Consider the following 19,823-nt stretch of genomic DNA (forward strand, 5'->3'; position numbering starts at 1 on the left):
TGTGGTGAAATAGTCTTCCACTTGATTGAGAAACAACTTAAATGCTGACATTGTTTTTTTGCTTGCCTAAACGTAACATTAAAAGTGCACAATTAATTGCTAATAATTTAACTTTTACATTTTCCCCTCATCTCTGTAACATACATCTCACATCATTTCCATTGCAAAACATAATCGTTAACTGGGGATGGTTTGTCCTCTGTATTTTTCTTATTTCTTCCTTTGTGAACGTGATTGGTTGTTGCTGTCAACATCTCTGCCAATAGCGTAATAGATTGATGAGTACTATATGTATGAACCTGTTGACTACCTTATTGGGTTGCCAGATATGGTCGGATGCAGTCATTGAGGTGTGACCGCATGATATACGAACTACAGCATCTGTCCATATGACACTTGATCATGTGGTGGTTGGCTGCATGACACTGAAATTGTCTTTTATAAGGGTGTGTCCCCTGAAAATGAGTTATTTACTTGTGGTTTTGCACCAGCTGCTGAAGCATGAGAAATTTTGAGAACTTGGAAATTGAATGAGAAAACCCAGGGTAGAGGAGTTATTAGCAAGAAGGAGTTAAAGTTACTTTGATTCCACTAGTAACTAATAGTGAATCACTGAAATTACACCAATAACTATCATAATGCAAGATTTCCTTCGAAACCAACAATAATTAATAAATTCAATAATTCACTATAAGTGGCTATATAAGATGTAACTACCAACATTCTGCCAATTGCTTAGTAGTTCTCTCATAACTCCCTGAAATTAGTTCTGTAGAGATGCCCACCTGATGACTACACCAAAGACCCTTCTGATTGACACCTCCCCTCTGATTGCTGTTCCCAAGGCAAATCTGTGAAACTGATTCCTGAGGCCTCCCCACAATGGCCAACATGTACAACCAAATGTGACAATCAGATCCCTCTGATTTCCTACTCTTGCTGAGGTGGTATGGTACCACCGCTCGTTTGAAGATTGGATATTACCTTCAAAGAAGGTCATTCTTTGCAGAAAATCACAACCCTGAGTAGAGAAATTTCTCTTCGTCTTTGTCCTAAATGGTTGATCTCCTATCCTGTGTCTGTAACTCCTGTTTCTATAATCTCAAGCTGGAGGAAATTTTCTCGGTACCTAACCTGTTAAGACCTGAAACAATTTTATAGATTTTATAAAAGTTGGCTTTTTAGCCCATCGAGCCAGTTCTGCTATTCATTGAGATAATGGCTGATCTAATAATCCCTGACTCCATTTTCCTGCCTTTTTGTCATACCTATGATTCCCTTACTGATTAAAATTTTGTCTATCTCAGACTTAAGTACATTTAACAAACCAGCCTCTACAGCAAAGAATTCCATAGGTTCAGTACTGTTTGAGAAAATAAACTCCACCTCATTGCTGTCTTAAGTGGGCAGTCTCTTACTCTGAGATTATGCCTGTTGGTCCTAGACTCTCCCATAGGGAAAGCAATCTCTCAGCATCTGCCCTGTAAAACCCCCTTAATTTCAGTAAGGTTGGTTCTCATAAATTCCAACAGGTACAGGCCCAAACTACTCTAATCTGTCATCAAAATAATATCCTTCCATGCCTTGGATCAACCGAGTGAGGCCTGTCAGGTCTGCCTCCAATACTATTATATCTTTCCTTACACAAAGGGACCAAAACTGTTTGCAGTTTTCTAGATGTGATGCAACTAGTGCTGTACATAGTTTCAGCAAGCCTTGTCTATTTTTAAACTCCATTTCCTTGGGAATAACAGTTAACATTCCTTTTGCCTCCCCCATGACCTGTTGAACTTGTATGCTACTTTTTTGTGATTTATGCCTGAGGACCCCCAAATCCCTTTCTGCTGCAGCTTTCTACAGAATTTTTCCATTTATTGACTGTTTGTTCTCATCTTTCTGTTGAAGTGCACATCCTCATGTTTTCCCACATTATATTCTATTTGCCAAGTTTTTGCCTACTCACTTAACTGTTTCTTTCCCTTTGCAGAGTCTGTGTCTTCCTTGTCATTTGTTTTACCACCTATTTTTGTGTCATCCACAACTTAGCAATAATACTTTTCCATCCCTCATCCAAATCATTCATCTATATATCGTAAATAATTGTGGCTCCAGCACTCATCCTTGTGACACTTCGCAAGTTACTGTTTGCCATCCTGAAGATATGCCCTCATACTAACCCTTCTGTTTTTAACCAGTTGTCTACCCATGCTGACATATTACCCCAACACCATGGGTTCTTATCTTACTGAGCAGCCTTATGTGTGGTATCTTGTGGAATGCCTTTTAGGAATACAGATATATTACATCTACAACTTCCCCTTTATCTATCCTGTTTGTTATCTCCTCGAAAGAATTGAAATAAATTTGTCAGATATGATTTCTCTTTCATGAAGCCATGCTAACTGTTTGATTATAATTTCTAAAAGTTCTGTGCTTACATCTTTTATAATGGACTCCATCATTTTCCCAATCAGTGATATTAAGCTAACTGGCCTACAGTCACATTTTTTTTTTTGTCACCCTCCCTTTTCAAATAGGGATGTTATATTGGCAGCTTTCCAATGTCCTAGGACTTTTCCAAAATCTAAGGATTCTTGGAAGATTACTACCAGTGCATCTCCCATCTCTGCAGCTATTTCCTTTCATATTCTAGGATGCAACTCATCAGTCCTCGGGGACTTATCGGTCCTTAGTCATGAACTATTTTCTTAAACATTTGCCATTGTTTATCAAATGCCATTTTTTATTAAACCCTTTTCCCAGTCCCCTCTAGCCAACTCTGCCCTGATTCATTTGTAATTATCCTTTTCATGTTTAGCAAAGTTGCTTCTGACCCAAATTTTTCAATTTCAGAAAGAATGCTAAATTCTACCACTGTTTTTTACAGGATTTCTTACTCTGAGATTATTTATTAAATCTGTCACATTATGTATTACCAAATCCAAAATAGCCTGCTCTCTGGTTGCATTCATGACATATTGTTCTGGGAAACTGTCTCACGTACACTCAATTAATTCTTCCTCTCGTCTATCTCTCTCAATTTGATTTTCCATATTCAAGACACCCATGATTAACCTACTTCTTCTATTACATGCCCCATTATCTCCTGAGTTATTCTCTGTAATACAGTATAGCTACTGTTAGGAAACAATAGGCAACTTCTACCAATGTCTTTTTCTTCTCTGCTATTTCTTACCTCCACCCATATGGATTCTACGTTTTCTGATCCAAGATCATTTCTTGCTATCATACTTATTCTATCGCATACTAGCAAAGCTACCACACCATGCTTTACTTCCTACCTATTCTTTTGAAATATCTCAAATCCCTGAATATTGAGTGCTCAGCATTTGATCTCCTTGAAATTATGCCTCCATAATGGTCATATCCATTAACCTCTAATTGTGCTGTTGTTTCATTGATTTTATTCCAAATGGTACATGCATTTAAGAGCTATTAATTTTACCTTTTTGCCATTTTTTCCCACTTTGACCCTATTTGCTGTTGTTTGTTGATGTCTCTACATTCTATACCGACCCGTTCCACTCCCGAGTTTCAGTATCTAAACTGTTGACCTGCAATGCTGCTATATCCTTTTGCTTTATAAGCCTGTGTATCTCCTCTTCAGAACCCTCCTTTTTTCTATTTAGTTCAAAATATCCTCGACAAACCTAGTTCTTGTTCTGACACTGGTCCTAGCATGCTTCAAGTGAATCCTGGCACCCTGGAACAGCTCCCTTCTACCCCAGTACCAGACCCAGTGTCACAGGAACTGAAACCTATTCCTTCCATGGCCGTCTTTGAGCCATGCATTTAACTCCTTAACTTTACTTACCCTAAACCAGTTTGCACATGGATCATGTAGTAATCCTGAGATTATTAACTTGGAAGTTCTGCTGTTTAATTTAGCTCCTAACTGTTCGTTTTTTTTTCATTGGAATCTCCTTTCTAGTCTGATACCACTGTGGACAATTACAGCTGGATCCCTCCCCTCCTACTTCATGTTGCTGTTCAACCCTGAGAAGATATCTTTAACCCTGCCACCAGGCATACAAGACTGTCTTCAGAGCTCATTCACATAGTTACGGAGCACAGTGTCTAAACCCCTAATTATACTGTGCCCAACCACTACTATGTTCCAAATTCCTACCTCTTAATAAATGGCTCCCTGTACCAGAGAACCGTGGTCAGTTTGCTCATCATCCCCGTACTTCCCACTCTTGTCCATACAGCTTGCAAAAATTTTGTAACTGTTGAACAATTTAAAGGGCCAAGATTCCTAAAATGCCACTCTTGTCCCCATACCTGCCCTGTTTGCAGCCGCACCCTACTGCCTCTGATCACAAACCAAATTTAAATTGCCTAATTTGAGGGGTGTGACTGCACCCTGGATCAAGGTGTCCAGGTAACTTCCCATCTGTGATGAGACACAACTTTTGTATTTCAGCCTCCATCACCTCAACTCAGCTTCAAAGTTCCTGAAGCTGTAGACATTTACTATAGGTATGTTTTCCCATTGTGAGCTTCCACATGCTATAGTAGCAGCATATCACCTGTCCTGCCAGCCCTATCATAATTTATTTTATTTGTTAATTAATTACTGTAGTATCACTACTCTTTACAATTGTGCAATCCCTCACTCTTTACATTTCATTGTAACCTATTATTAAGAAAAGAGAAGAAGCAACTAACGACTTAACCATGAACTGAATACCCTGCTTTTACTTTAAAGACTAGAAATATTCATCAATCAGCTGCCTTCCATGTACTTCAGTTATGCTGTGCTTTGAGACATCAATGTGCCTCTGGTTTCACTTAAAGTGACCTCTCGAGCCAGGCTTTTTAACCTGTCCCATTCACCTCTTGCCCTGGAGATTTTGTTTCTTTCAGTGAACTTTACTTAAAGCACTTCTTCTCCCCTCTGCACCAAATTCTCACTTTGAACCAAATTCCCAGATATACTCTCTTAGCAAATAAAAACCTGAAAGAACTGTAGATGCTGTGAATCGGGAACAAAAACAAAGTTGCTGGAAAAACTCGGCACGTCTGGCAGCATCTGTGAAGAAAAGAACAGAGTTAAGTTTCAGGTCCGGTGCCCCTTCCTCAGAACTGAGGAGGGTTCTGAGGGAGGGTCACTGGACCCGAAACGTTAACTCTGTTGTTTTCTTCACAGATGTTGCCTGACCTGCTGAGTTTTTCCAGCAACTTTTTTTTGTTATACTCTCTTAGCCTCTGTCTCATACAGACAAATCTCCCTCTCACTGACCATACCCCTTACTGACTGCTACTCAGCTGCTCTCACAGGGTTACACTCTCATCTGAGAAATCAATCTAGTGAACCTTTGTTTCCCCCCGTAAGGAAAATATCTCTATAAGTAATTAGATTAAAACTGCATGGCACTCCATTTCTGTAATAAAAGCAAAATTTTCAAGCTTTTATATTCCAAACCCAAATTCCTAAAGAAACAGACTCTGATCATTGCTTAATTTTAAAATTTAACTATTCTGCTGTTATATTTACTGTATAAAGAAGTCTTTAGAGTGCTAAAATACAAACATTATTGATTACTTATGCCTAAGATTTATCCTTTAATACAGTAATATTGTGGAATGAATTTGCAAAAGTGCTGCCTTTTTAATTTTTATCTTAATAGTGTCTGTCTACACGTTATTGACTTATTGGTTGGGGTCCTGATCATTACCAAACTTTCTGAGAATTTTCTTTGCGTAACGCCTCCATAGTGGTTTCTAAATCTTTTATTTCATTTTTTTCTTCTGTTTTTTTAACGGCTATATTTTAAGTGCACTAGCGTTATCTTATTGCTTAACAACATTTGTGATTGCATGATTCACTGACTTATGAACATAGTTGTAGAAAATCATTCTTCAAATATTAAATGACGTTGGAAGGGCATTGAAACTTGACTGTACCAATGCATGATCCTTTCTAATAGTCTACTGCTGTAAAGCAGATTAGTCAGCCTATGTAATTTCTGGATACACAATAGTGAAATGAGCTTTTTTATTCAAGAATTTTCCCAGGTTTGGTAATTTCAGGACGAAAGAGGCAATTTCAGGACAAAAGTGGCAAAATAACAATTACTTCCATCAGTGCCAAAGCAATTTTTCTTTCGGTTTTTTTTGTGTGCTGTAAATAAAATTATACATAAAATTATACATTGGTTTCAAATTAAGCAAATACTCACCTTGCAAAAATACAACAAAGTAATAATTGTATCTCCACTCAAGGGTGTGTTAATGAGTCAATCATGTGAAATGATTAACTTCAAATAGTGATTCTGTCTTAATTGTAATTTTGCTCATCTGTAGTCATGTCCTTGAGTTTAAAAAAAAATCCTAGGTAAAATGCCAGAATGTTTGTCTTGGAGATTCTCTGATAGGTTAGTTATAAGTAAGCTTAATTAAATCATACAAAATAGTTTATTAACTTCATTTCACAGATGAGACTGATGTGATGTAGTGCCTTAATGTTTTACGTTTCTACGGCATTAATCTCATGATGGAAACTAATAATTTCAAGCACCTCCACTAGATGATATAAAATAATTTGTTCCACCCACACTCTGCACATGTTGGTATTTCAGATTTACTTTTCTTCCATTCAGGGTGCCAGGCATTTACACACAAGACTCAAATATTCATTACAAAATGCATTGACACAGAACAATCAACAATTTGCTATTCTTTGGATCAGGTGGGAGATCCAGAATTGGGGGGGAAAAAGAATTCATGCCTCTCTTTTATTTCCACTTCCTGAATAATTAAAATCTTGTAGCTTTAGGAATCCATATGTGATGGCAAACTGCCAGACTGCACCCCAGGTGATAAAATTTTATAAATACCTGTAGGTAGTGGGTATTAATGAATTACTGAATCTTGGAGACCATGACAAAGTAGTCCAATTATATTCCTCCTACTCTCTTTTTGATGGTCATACCAACTTTCTAGCAGTGGTTGCTGGACAGCAATCTGTAACCTTGTCTTTATCTTTTTCTTTTCTTCATTCTACCAACATGCTAATTCTAAGACATAGTGTTATATCTTATTGTTAACACAGATGAGGTAAAGCATATACATGTTTAAATAATCCAGCCTTTAAAAATACATTTTTAAAAAGTTCACTAAGAGAGCAACTTATTTGGAAGAACAGTGCAGACACAACGGTAGAATGGTCTCTTTTCTGCTGTAACAATTCCGTGATGCTCTGAAATGTTTCACAATGAAAACTTACTTTACAAAAACTCAGTATGAGGAAACTAAGGCAAGAATATATTACAAACTAATTATGATGCATTTGTTTAGACACCTCATTTGTTCATTATAAGCAGTTGCCAAGTACTGTTACAACATGAAGGCAGACAGCCAAATCAACCATCCTTGTATTCGCAACACATTCAAATTGAAACATTCAAAGGCCCTCAAAGCTGACCACAGTGGTTCCTAACCAGATTTTTTGAGTAACCAGCACCAATAATTGATACCAGGTACCAGGTTTATTGCTTAAATAAAAGATGTAATGGTATATTAATATATCACTTTAGCAGACCACATTTAAGTAACAAGATAATCTAGTTACTGTCTGTTGTGTAAACCCAATCTTCTTTGATTCTAGTCCCCTACTTTCTCAAAGACAGACAGGCACAGTTAAGGAATAAATCAAAAGAAAAAGTGAATAAATGAGATGTAGAGATAGCAAGAACTACAGATGCTGGAGTCAGAGACAATACAGTGTGGAACTGGAGGAACACAGCAGGTCAGGCAGCATCAGAGGAGCAGGAAAGTCGAAGAAGGGTCCTGACCCGAAACATCAACTTTCCTGCTCCTCTGATGCTTCTAGGCCTGTTGCATTCTTCCAGCTCCACACTGTATTGTCAGTAAATGAGATGTAATTGGTCAGTTCATTTCAGCTGACTCCACGATCGGTAATCTCACAGGCATATGTTTCTTGCTGGGTTTCTGAAGACAGCAGTGCATGCAGATAGCTTCCATAGTCTTTGGGGAATATTCATTTAATTCTTATAACTAAGATTCTATTCTCTCACTTTCAACTTAATGAAAATTCAGAGGGCAACCAGGGAGCAATCAATTTCTGTCCTGTAGCTTTCGCAGGCATAATCCTCCTGACTTAAACACAGTCTAAAAACCAATTCAAACTCTTGCCTCTTCTTGCCAGATTGACCATCTCTCGAGAAGGTCCAGTAAACATTCAGATTTTAACATCTGTTTGAGCATTAAGCCTTTCTGGAACAAAATATCTATAGAGCATTCTTTGAACAAGAATCAACTTGCAATTAACATCCAGGCATGGCCTCATAGATAAACAAAACAGTTCATTGTTTTTTTTAAGAAAACAAGCCACTGCTCACAGTCTAAAGGACACCTTGTGCTCTCAGCTCACAGTTCGTAGCTCCAAACCAAAAAGATTCTTTTAAAAATTGAAAAATCAGCAAGGGTTCTAACAGTGCACTCATGTATAATGTTTTGGAAGTGAATCATTTGAGAGCAGATTCATTTGTATTTATTGAACGACTTCTCAATGTTCTTTTTCACATCATTTTTTAACCCACTTTTTATGCATCTTTAGTTTTCATAACACTGCTGATGATGGAATGTGGAGTTGGTTCCACTTCTTGGCATACAGTTTCGAAGAACAATGACATGCATATTATTATTTATGTACTTAATCAGATTTGATTGTATTAAATGGTGCTGATTTTCCCTTTTAAAAAAAGTAAGCATTTTACTAAGTTAAATTAATGTGCATTTTAATAATTATTGAATATAATTTAGATTAATTATATTCTGAATTTTACTTGTCTGATGATTAATCAGTTTAATTTCTTACGGGAATAAAACTTAACCTGAATTCTGTATCTAATTCGGAGCAGAGTAATTCAAGTCTTTTAAGTAGTGCAAAGGGGAGCTACAAAGCTGATCCTGAGACTTCAATGCCTCTAATTTAAAAAGACTTGAGAAATTTGGCTTCTTGGCTTTGAATAATGGTGTCTTGCAAGTTAATCTCTTTTATAAAGGGAGATAAATGCCCCAGAAACAGAAGCGCACTGGAAAGCTACTTTAAATTAAGGCAGGAGATTATAGATTCACATTGGTTAAAAGAAAATTTGGGAAGTGATGTCAGACACAAATGGGATTTGACATAGTTTAATCAACATGTTCACGAGCCATCTGTGGTAGAGCTGACAAGCCAAACCCACAGAACTGTTTGCAATCCTAAGTGGAATCTGCAACAAAGGAACCGTAGGGTTATCCTAGATGGATCTATTAAGTAGAACTGAATGTCAAAGGAACATAGAGCACGATAGCAAAAGTAAACTATTTAACCCTTCAACGCAGCTCCACCATTGGATAAGATCATGGCTGATCTGGTTGTGGTCTTAATGCCACTTTCCTGCCTGACCCTCCCTGTAATCTTATCTCCCTTGTATATAAAAAATCTATCTGACACAACCTTTAATAAATTCATTGACCCGGTTTCCACTACTTCCAAGGAAAGAGAATATCACAGACTAACCACCCTCAAAAGAAGAAAAGTTCATAGAATCATAGATCAAGCCCAACAAGTCAACACCTACCCTCACAGCATCCCACCAAGACCCACCCCACCGCAATTCCCACCTAATCTAGGCATCCCTGAACACTATGGGCAATTTAGCATGGCTAATCCAGCTAGCCTGCACATCTTTGGATGTGGGAGCAAACCGGAGCACCCGGAGGAAACCCACATAGACACGGGGAGAATGTGCAAACTCCACACAGGCAATCGCCCGAGGGTGGAATCGAACCTGGGTCCCTTGCGCTGTGAGGCAGCAGTGCTAACCACTGAGCCACCATGCCACCCCTCTTTGCTTCTTTCTTAAGAGGAAGACCCCTTTTTTTTGCACTGTGTCCTGTTGCTCTAGTCACCCCCGCAGGAAACTTTCTCCAGCTATCCACCCAATTAAGACCCCCCAGGATCTTTCATTTCAATAAAATCATTCTGTTTCTAAGTCAGAGTCTTATTGTCCAAAGGTGGAAATGTCAAATATTAGGGGGAATGGGCTTAAAGTAAAAGGGGAAATTTTAAAAGAAATGTGCTGGGCACGTTTTTTACACAGAGGGTGGTAGGTCCCTGGAATGTGCTGTCAGTGGAGGTGGTCAAAGCAGATATGCTCGGAACTTTTCAGAGACATTTAGACAGACACATGAACAGGCAGGGAATAGAGGGGTATGGACCATGTGCAGGTAAGTGGGATTAGTTTAGAATGGCATCATGATTGGCACAGACAAAAGGATCGGTTCTTGAGCTGTACTGTTCTATGTCCTAAAATTATAGGCCCAAACTATTTAATGTTATTTCATAAGATAAGCCCTTCATCCTAGAGCTGAGTTTAGTGAATCTTCTCTGAACTGCTTCTAATGCAATATTTTTTTTTCAAATAAAGTATCCAAAACTGTGCACAGTATTCTTGGTGTGGTCTCACCAAAGCCCGATACAGCTGCCGCACTACTTCCCTACTTTGACATTCCTCTATATTGAAGTTAAAATCAGATCAGCCATGATCTTATTGTATGGAGGAGCAGGCTCGAAGGGCCAAGTAGCCTACTGTTGTTTCTTCTTCATATGTTTAAAAAGTTACCAGTCCCTACAAGAGATCAATGCAACATGTGGGCTTCCATAAACTAAGTATGTTGGAAAAACTCAGAAGATCTGACATTATCTGTGGAGAGGAATCAGCGTTAATGTTTCAGGTTCAGGGGCCCTTCTTCAGAACTCAGGGTTCAGCATCTGCAGTTCTTTCTTTTTTTTTAACTAAATATAAAGTTCAGCTGTTACAAGAGGCACAGTTCCTTACAAACAAATTCACAGCCGTCATGATGCACTTATACCTAATCTATTCAGTGATTCAACTCTGTAACACATTTACATTCTTACAATACTAAAATTGATTTTTCCAGTGAATGAATGCTAGGGTTGCTGAATTGCAAGTTTTTAAGATCATGAATTTCACAGTATATCGTCCTCAATAATTGGAGCACTGGCTGAAGGGTGATGTTGCCAGCACTTCAACTAAATGTTAATTTCATTTTTTAAAAAAGTTAAAATTTAAAAGTTAATATTATCTGGAGGGGAGAATGCAGTAGAACATATTCATCACATTGTATATAAGGGAGGATAATATAGCTTGACATAGTTTAAGTAAGGCCTGGATGTTAAAATACCTTGACCCCTGCTCTTTGTGGAGCAACCTTTGTACAATGACAGTGAGACTGATAAAACTACAGTTCCTGAAAAGTCAAAACACCTCTTCTGTAGTTTTATAAAGCAAGATATGCTTGCACCTCTTGCCATTGTTTTGTTGTGTGCATAAAAGTCAAAGACGAAAGTTGATTTGACCATCATTCACTTTTATTTAAGCAATTATTTCAAATATTTTTAAACTGCCCATTTAATCTTTTCTATAGTTTCTGGAGAAGATGGATAGGGACAACTATACGTTGGATGACATGTTTGTGTCAAAAGCAGCCAGAAGAGACCAATCAGGCCAAAATGATGAAAGGCAACGAAATAAAGCTATCCTTGAGCACAAGAGATTAGCTAACCGCATGGAGAAATGCCCGTTTTGCTTTGACAACCCAGAACTTCCAAAGCATCTCATCATTGCTATTGGTGTAAAGGTAAGATAAATAAGTCTTGAAGTTATTATAATAAACTAGTTGTCACCACAAAAGTATTAAGTAAAACTGTTATTTTACTTAAAAAAAAAAAAAAAAGGGCCTGTCATAGTGGCTAAATTCTAAAGGGTGCACTTGTTACCAATGTGAAAGAATTATCCCATTATAACGTTACTGCAAGCAACTCAAAAGAAAATTCAGAGGAACATCATAATTTGTTTTCTTTGAACAGTTTGATCATTTATTGGTGACAGACAAAAGCAGTTGTTTGACTCCTCTTGAGAAATAAGGCAGGGCAAATGACTGAGGTATTAGTAGGAAAATATTTTGGGACCAGTGACCGTAATTCAATTAGTTTTAAAATAGTTATATAAAAGGATAGGCCTGGTCCACAAGTTAAAGTTCTAAATTGGGATTTGGCCAATTTTAATGGTGTTAGACAGGAACTTTCAAATGTTGACTGGAGAAGGCTGTTAACAGGGAAAGGGACATCTGTCAAATAGGAGGCTTTCAAAAGCGAGATAACAAGAGTTCAGGGCCAGCATATTCTTGTTAGTGTGAAGGGCAAGGTTGGCAGGAGTAGGGAATACCAATGACTCAAGATATTGAGGCCTGATCAAGAAAAAGGAGACATAGATCAAGTGTAGGCAGCTGGGATGAAGTGAATCCTTTCAAGAGTATAGGGGATGTAGGTGTACACTTAAGAGGGAAATCAGAAGGGCTAGAAGTCAGCAGGGAGGACAGAGTAGAGAGTATAAAAGTAACTGAGCTCGGGGTTTGTGGCCTTGTCTTCAGGGACCAGTCAGAGGGTGGAGCAGCAGCGCAGAGTGGGTATAGAACTAACTAAGCTGGGTTCACATTGTAGCTGCAAAAAAAAACTGGGGTGACTTCACAGAGAAGTTGTGACCTGATTGGCTGTTAGGATACCTGCACTAAATTTGAAAAAGAACACAACAAAGAAGTATTTATAAATTAATTAACTCATAAATAAATTTATATGAATTAATAAAGTAATTAACTAAGTAAAGGTGGCTGGGCAGGTGATGTGTTGTAGTTGTATAATGTGGGAGCTGGCAGTTCCTATTGAATACGGCAGTGACCACATCTGCAGCAAGTGTTGGTTGCTCGACAACTCTGAACCAAAGTTCAACGAGCTGGAATCTGAGCCTCAAACACTGCGGCAAGTCCAGGACGCGGAGAAGTACCTGGACGCTTTGTTTCAGGAAGCAGTCACACCTGGTAGATTAAGTACTTCAAATTCAGTCAGTGATCAGGAGCAGCAGGATGTGATTGTAAGTGAGGTGAGTAAGGGGATCCTGAATTCAAGAATGGAGGAGCCTCAGCTCTTGACCTTGACCAACAGGAACAAAGTACTTGCTCCCTATGAGGATGAGGAAAAGAGCTGTAGGGAGGATGAGCCAACTGACCACTGCACTGTGGTACAGGAAGCTATTCAAGAGGGGGGAGCAAAAAGACAAGTTGTAGTTGTAGGGGGATTGATAGCATACTTTGTAAGCAGGATTGAGAGTCCCGTATGGTATGTTGCTCGCCCAGTGCCAGGCTGAGGGACATCTCTGACTGGCTTGGAAGGACATTGGAGTGGGAGGGTGAGGATCCAGTTGTTGTGGTCCATGTTGGGACAAACAACACAGGCAAGGCTAGAAAGGAGGACATGTTTGGGGATTATCAAGCACTAAGAGTGAAATTAAGGAACAGGTGCTCAAGGGTTATAATCTCCGGATTGCTACCTACCCCGAGCCATGTGCAAATTGGCTTAGGGATGAGAAAATTAGGGAAGTAAACACGTAGCTAAAGGAGTGGTGAGGGAAAGAGAGGTTCCATTTCATGGGGCATTGGCATCAGTTTTGGAACAGGAGGAATCTTTACTGTTGGGACAGTCTCCACCTGTACAAATCTGGAACCTGTGTTCTAGCAAAAAAGATAAATAGGCTGGTCACTAGGACTTTAAACTAGTGAATTGGCGGGAAGGGAAGAGGAAAGTGACAGAAAGTATAATGGTAAATTGAAAAGTAAGCAGCAGGTTAACGTGTGCAGGAAGATTATGAAATCTACATCGAAGATTATGAAAGAAGTTAAAAGGAAGGGAAACTCAGGAGATATTATTAATGGAGATGTTAGAATTCAAAAAGAAGGCAGCATAAAGGCACTTTTCGAATGCTACGAGCATTCAGGCCACAGGTTGATGAGTTAACGGCTCAAATCATCACGAATGAGTATGATTTAGTAGCCATTACGGAGACATGGTTGCACGATGGTCATGACTAAGAATTAAATATCCAGGGGTATCAGACCATTCAGAAGGGCAGACAGGAAAATGGTAGGGGTTGGTTTATCTCTGATATTTAAGGATGACATTGGGGCGGTAGGGAGAGATTATATAGGTTCTATGGAGAAGAAGGTTGAATCACTTTGGGTGGAAATTAGAAATTCTAAGAAGAAAAAGTCACTGTTAGGCATAGTATATAGGCCACCAAATAATAACATCACATTGGGGCGGGCAATAAACAAAGAAACAACTAATGCCTGTAAAAATGGTACAGCAATGATCATGGGGGATTTTCATCTATATGTCGATTGGTCAAACCAGGTTGGTCAAGGCAGCCTTGAGGAGGAGTTCATTGAGCATATCCGTGATAGTTTTCTTGAACAGTATACAATGGAACCAATGAGGGAGCAAGCTGTCCTAGATTTGGTCCTGTGTAATGAGACAGGGATAATTCATGATCTCATAGTTAGGGATCCTCTTGGAAGGAGTGATCACAGTATGGTTGAATTTAAAATACAGATGGAAAGTGAGAAGATAAAATCCAATACCAGTGTCCTGTGCTTAAACAAAGGAGACAACAATAGGATGAGGGAGGAGTTGCTAAAGTAGACTGGCAGCAAAGACTTTATGGTGGGACAGTTGAGGAACAGTGGAGGACTTTCAAAGTGCTCAGCAAAAGTAGATACCAGTGAAAAGGAAGGACTGTAGAAAAAGGGGTTATCTGCCAAGGATGTCTAAGGAAATAAGGGAGGCCATCAGATTGAAAGATAAGGCACACAAAGTGGGAAAGACCAGTGGGAAAAGATGTACTAGCACTGGAGGGATTGCAGAGGAGATTCACTAGGTTGATTCCAGAGATGAGATGGTTGGCTTATGAAGAGAGACTGAGTCGACTGGGATTGTGTTCATTGGATTTTAGAAGAACGAGGGGGAAACTTAAATGTGTAAAATTATGAAGGGACCAGATAAGATAGAAGCAGGGAGGATATTTCCATTGGCAGGTGAAACTATAACAAGAGGGCATAGTCTCAAAATTAGGGAAAGTAGACTTAGGACTGAATTGAGAAGGAACTTCTTCACCCAAAGGGTTGTGAATCTGTGGAATTCCCTGCCGAGTGAAGTAGTTGAGGCTTCCTCATTGTTTTTAAAGCTAAGATAGATAATTTTTTTGCATAGTCAAGGAATTCAGGGTTATGGTGAAAGGGTGGATAAGTGGAGCTGAGGCCACGAAAAGATCAGCCATAATCTTGTTGAATGGTGGAGCAGGCTCAAAGGGCCAGATGGCCTACTCCTGCTTCTGGTTCTTATGTTGCAAAAGGGGACACGAGTTAGCTTTGGCAGATAAGGTAAAGGAGAAACCAAAGAGATTCTGCAAGTATATTAAGGGCAAGAAAGTAACTAGGGAGAGAATAGAAAAGATCGACAAGGTTGTCAATCTATAGAGCCACAGGAGATGGACGAGATCCTTAATGAATATTTCTCATCAGTAATTACCATGAAGAAACACATGGAAGCTAGGGAACTTGGGGAAGTAAAGGCGATGTCTCGAAAAGAGTCTGGAATAGGAAGCGCTGGAGGTCTTACAATGCATAAAAGTAGATAAATCTCCAAGACCTAATCAAGTTTATGACAGGGCATTATGGAAAGCTAGGGAAGAAATTGTGCCCCTATCAGGGATATTTAGCAACAACAGACATGGGTGAGGCGCCGAACATGTGGAGCGTGGCTAATGTTATGCCGTTATTTATTTAAGAAAGGTTGCAAGGAAAAGCCAAGGAACTACAGACCAGTGAGCCTAATGGCAGTGGCGGGTAAGTTGTTGGAGGAGATTCTGAGACACAGATTTTATGTGCATGTGAAAAGGCAAGGACTGATTAGGGATAGTTAGCATGGCTTTTTGCATAGAAAATCATGTCTCATAAATTATTTGATTGATTTTTTTGAAGCGGTGACCAAGAAAATAGATGAGGGCAGTGCATTAGATGTTGTCTACATGGACTCTAGCAAGGCCTTCGACAAGGTACCAAATAGTAGACTGGTTAGTAAGGTTAGATCACATGGGATCCAGAGAGACCTAGTCATTTGGATGCAAAATCAGCTTGACAGTAGGAGACAGAGGGTGGTGGTAGAGAGTTGTTTTTCAGAGGCCTGTGACCATTGGTGTACCACAAGGATCAGTGCTGGGTCTACTGTTGTTGGTCATTTATTTAAATGATTTGGATGAAAATATATGGAAGCATGGTTAATAAGTTTGCTGATGACATCAAAATTGGTGGCATAGTAGATAGTGAGAAAGGTTACCTGAGAGTATAACGGGATCTTGGTCAACTAGGCAGGTGGGCCGAGGAATGGCAATGGAATTTAATTCAGATAACTGTGAGATGTTGAATTTTAGTAAAACAAACCAGCGCAGGACTTGCACAGTTGATTGTAGGACCCTATATAAGGAGAGGCTGGATCAGCTGGGCCTTTTTTTCCGTGGAATGCAGGAGGCTGAGGGGTGACCTTATGGAGGTTTGTAAAATCATGAGGGGCATAGATAAGGCGACTAGCCAAAGTCTTTTCCCCAGGGTAGGGGTGTCCAAAACTAGCGGGCATAGGTTTAAGGTGAGAGGAGAAAGATTTAAGAGATCTGAGGGCACCTTTTTCAGACAGAGGGCAGTGTGTATATGGAACAGCCTACTGGAGGAAGAGGAAGAGGTAGAGGTGGATGCAATTACAACATTTAAAAGACATTTAGATAGATATGTGGATCTAGGAAACATTTGGAGGGATATGGGCCAAACACAGGCAAATGGGACTAGTTCAGTTTAGGAAACCTGGTTGGCATGGATGAGTTGGGCCGAAGGGTCTGTTTCCATGATGTATGACAAACAATAAAGAATCTTCATTAATCTTTGGTTTCTTCAAAGACCCAGGAAAGAATTTATTAGTAGAAAAGCTACCTTATGTGTTATAACCTTTCCACGATTCTATCATATAATTGCACACTGAAATATCTGGCAAAATAATGAATAGCTATGTCATGCACTTAGAGATAAGAGTTTGGAATTTAGATGATGGAACCTCCTACAACATTTCTAAGTAGATTTGAGAACCGTAAGTGCCATACCCGCGCCCCCCCACCCACTGCCTCATGATGCTGCAACTGGTGTTTCAGGCCTTTATGTATGACCATTTACCATAACAAATCATTGGTCATAGTTCCTTTGGTCTTTCTTAAAAAAAATTATACACAGATGCAGATAATGGTCTCTTACAAATGATCCATCAGCATTTACAGGTTTTTTGGCACAATTTCCATTGTTTTACAAAGATTTCTGTGCTCAATAATTACCCTTTCATGATTTGAGCACTTGCCTGTTCTCAGAAGATGAATAGCATATAGTCGGTTCCTACTCTGGCAGTCTCTATTTCGAGATTTTGTTTATGAATATTGTATATTAAAAGTTTAGGTGGTAATTTTAGTCTGTTCTGCTTACTTTTGTGCCAAAATGGAAAATTTCCTCTCTGCCTTTGTTGAATTGAAATTGTAAGCACATCTGTAAAGAATGGATGTTTATTTTTGCTGTATCTAGGACAGAGAATGGTACGGATTTTGCAATAAGTATATTAGTGAGACTCTCCGTACAAAGTATAATTAATGTGTAATTTGGGCAGTGATGTCCAGCATTTCCATTTGAAGAATTGTGTGGAAATCAGCAAGTTGCGACTGATGATAAAGGTTTTGATCTGCCAAAACCTTTACTCTAACAGTTTCTTGTCAAAAGATTTGGTACTCAAGCAGATGGAGGGCATGAACTTGTGGTAATTGACCATCAGGTACCCACCAACACATCCAAGAAAAACTGAGGACTTGTGCATTCAAGAGTGAATGCATTTTAACAGTGTGATAAAGCGTATCAGAGATTAAACTCACGTTAAAAGTATTTAAATAATGTTTTTATTACCTTTTCTTTTTGTTTCTTTTATCAATCTTTCTGTCTCTTACCCTGTCCATTTTCCTTTCCTTTTTATTTCACTTTTCATACATTCTCGTGAATTTAGCATTCAAGCTGCCACTTGCTTTAGATTTGTGTACCTCAGTCAGGATTCTTTAATCTAGTTAGTTGAGACACTGAACGTTTTCCCTGTTCACGCAGCCCGCCTATCCTGGTAAAAGGCACTCTGTTGTTTTGATTGTTTAATAACTGCAAATTACCAGTTGTAAGCCCACAAAGATTCTATGTGAATGTCTAAATGTAATGAACATTGAGTGCTATTTAGTTTCCATTAATTGCAAAATCAAACCATTATGTTTATGCACAGTGCAGTATACTGCATTGTACTTGCTGCAAATTTACTTGAAAATCATCTGCATTACTAATCTGAAAGAATGCATGGTCACTAAGCTGTATGTCAAAATACATTGGCAGTGCTTTTAGAATTTCTTTTGAAATACCCCTTGATTTTAAAAAAATAAGATGACATATCCATTTATATTCATTTTGCAAATAGAACTCGCCATGAAATATTTGTGTGGATGTCATTATAAGAATTCAGACATTTCTGTCATCCATAGGTATACCTGTGTCTGCCCAATTACCAGTCAATGACTGAAGGTCACTGCCAAATAGTACCTCTCCAGCACCACACTGCAGGTACCATACTGGATGAAGATATCTGGGAGGAAGTGCAGGTCTGCGTAAAATTGTAAATCATTGTTTTATCTGAATTAAAGTGCTTTTTTTAACCAAGATTTATTATTGAAATATTGCTTTTAGTTTAATTTAAAATAAATTTCAGTATTCTAAGGCATGCTAGGGCACTGTTTAAGCACAAATTGCTTGCCTGTTTTAGTTTGCAAATCTTATTCTCATGAGGTGAATGACCAAAAAGGTGCTTTAGATTTGTTAACGGCAAAGGTATTATGCTCAAATGAACTTGAGATGAAAAATAAATTTGAATATTCTAGTAAACACTTAATTTAACATTTTTGAGCAGGTTTATAAAACTGAATTTGAAAGCTTGATGAGAAAGTTATGAATGATAGCTATTAAAGCATGCAGCTAAATTGATGATGAGACAGGATTTAATTTGTAAATTTCCCTTTATAGTTTTAAAAGGAATATTCCAGTTTAGCTGGTAGGCTAATTAAAACTGTGAATCAAAACTTGTCTGCTGCACTACATTTTCTCCACCAGCACAACAGATTAAAGTGGCAAGTAGCTTAACCATATGGGCCAAGAAGGTTCTAGGGATTAGTTAGCTGACTTCAACTAGTTTGGGACTGGAAAATTAGCCAGCATTTCAGCTTCTAATCCTTAAGAAGAAATTATTGCAGACATTGCAAATGCATGGATTGTGATATTCCCAGAGGCTGAATACTCTGCCAATACTCAGCGTCCAATATTTGGCAGCCTTTGATGAAGGTCATATGTCTTCAGGGGTTTACAAGATGACCATCACTCGTGGAACCTGCCAAAGCAAATCATTGTAGCCCCAGATTTTTTTTCAGTTGCTGTTATTTTCATGTCAACATTAGGAGAAATTCTGAAGTGTCTTCAGGAACGTTTTTTTTAAACCAATGTGTTTCCTGCTGAATGACAAAATTTAATCCAGAAAATTAAGTGGATTAATTGCAGAACAGCAAAGGTCACAAGCACTGCTGGTTTAATGAGTATAGTATCTGGACTTTATAAAAATGATAAATTTTCATTGTCCGTTACAGTCTCCAGTAATATTTAAAAAGATGATTTGAAATACTGTACAGCAAGGGCCTACAGATAATGTGATGCTTCATTATTGAATTTTAAGGCTGGCGATCTGATCTGGTTGGGATGTTTCAGAGATAGTAGGAACA

General features: G+C 38.6%; 1 protein-coding gene across 4 annotated transcripts in view; it reads left to right on the top strand.

Annotated features, from left to right (window-relative positions):
* Positions 1-19,823, top strand: part of cwf19l2 (CWF19 like cell cycle control factor 2) — a 142,303-nt gene that overhangs the window by 109,201 nt on the left and 13,279 nt on the right. For 3 of the 4 annotated variants that reach the window (XM_048597725.1, XM_048597726.1, XM_048597727.1), the window contains exons 13-14: positions 11,485-11,697; positions 18,543-18,659. In XM_048597725.1, the coding sequence (XP_048453682.1) occupies positions 11,485-11,697; positions 18,543-18,659 (330 nt within the window). Of the gene's footprint in view, positions 1-11,484; positions 11,698-18,542; positions 18,674-19,823 lie in introns of all 4 variants that reach the window. The other variant, XM_048597728.1, reaches the window with a different exon arrangement.

Source organism: Rhincodon typus, chromosome 6 (assembly GCF_021869965.1).
Source record: "Rhincodon typus isolate 14 chromosome 6, sRhiTyp1.1, whole genome shotgun sequence".
NCBI classification, from domain to species: domain Eukaryota; kingdom Metazoa; phylum Chordata; class Chondrichthyes; order Orectolobiformes; family Rhincodontidae; genus Rhincodon; species Rhincodon typus.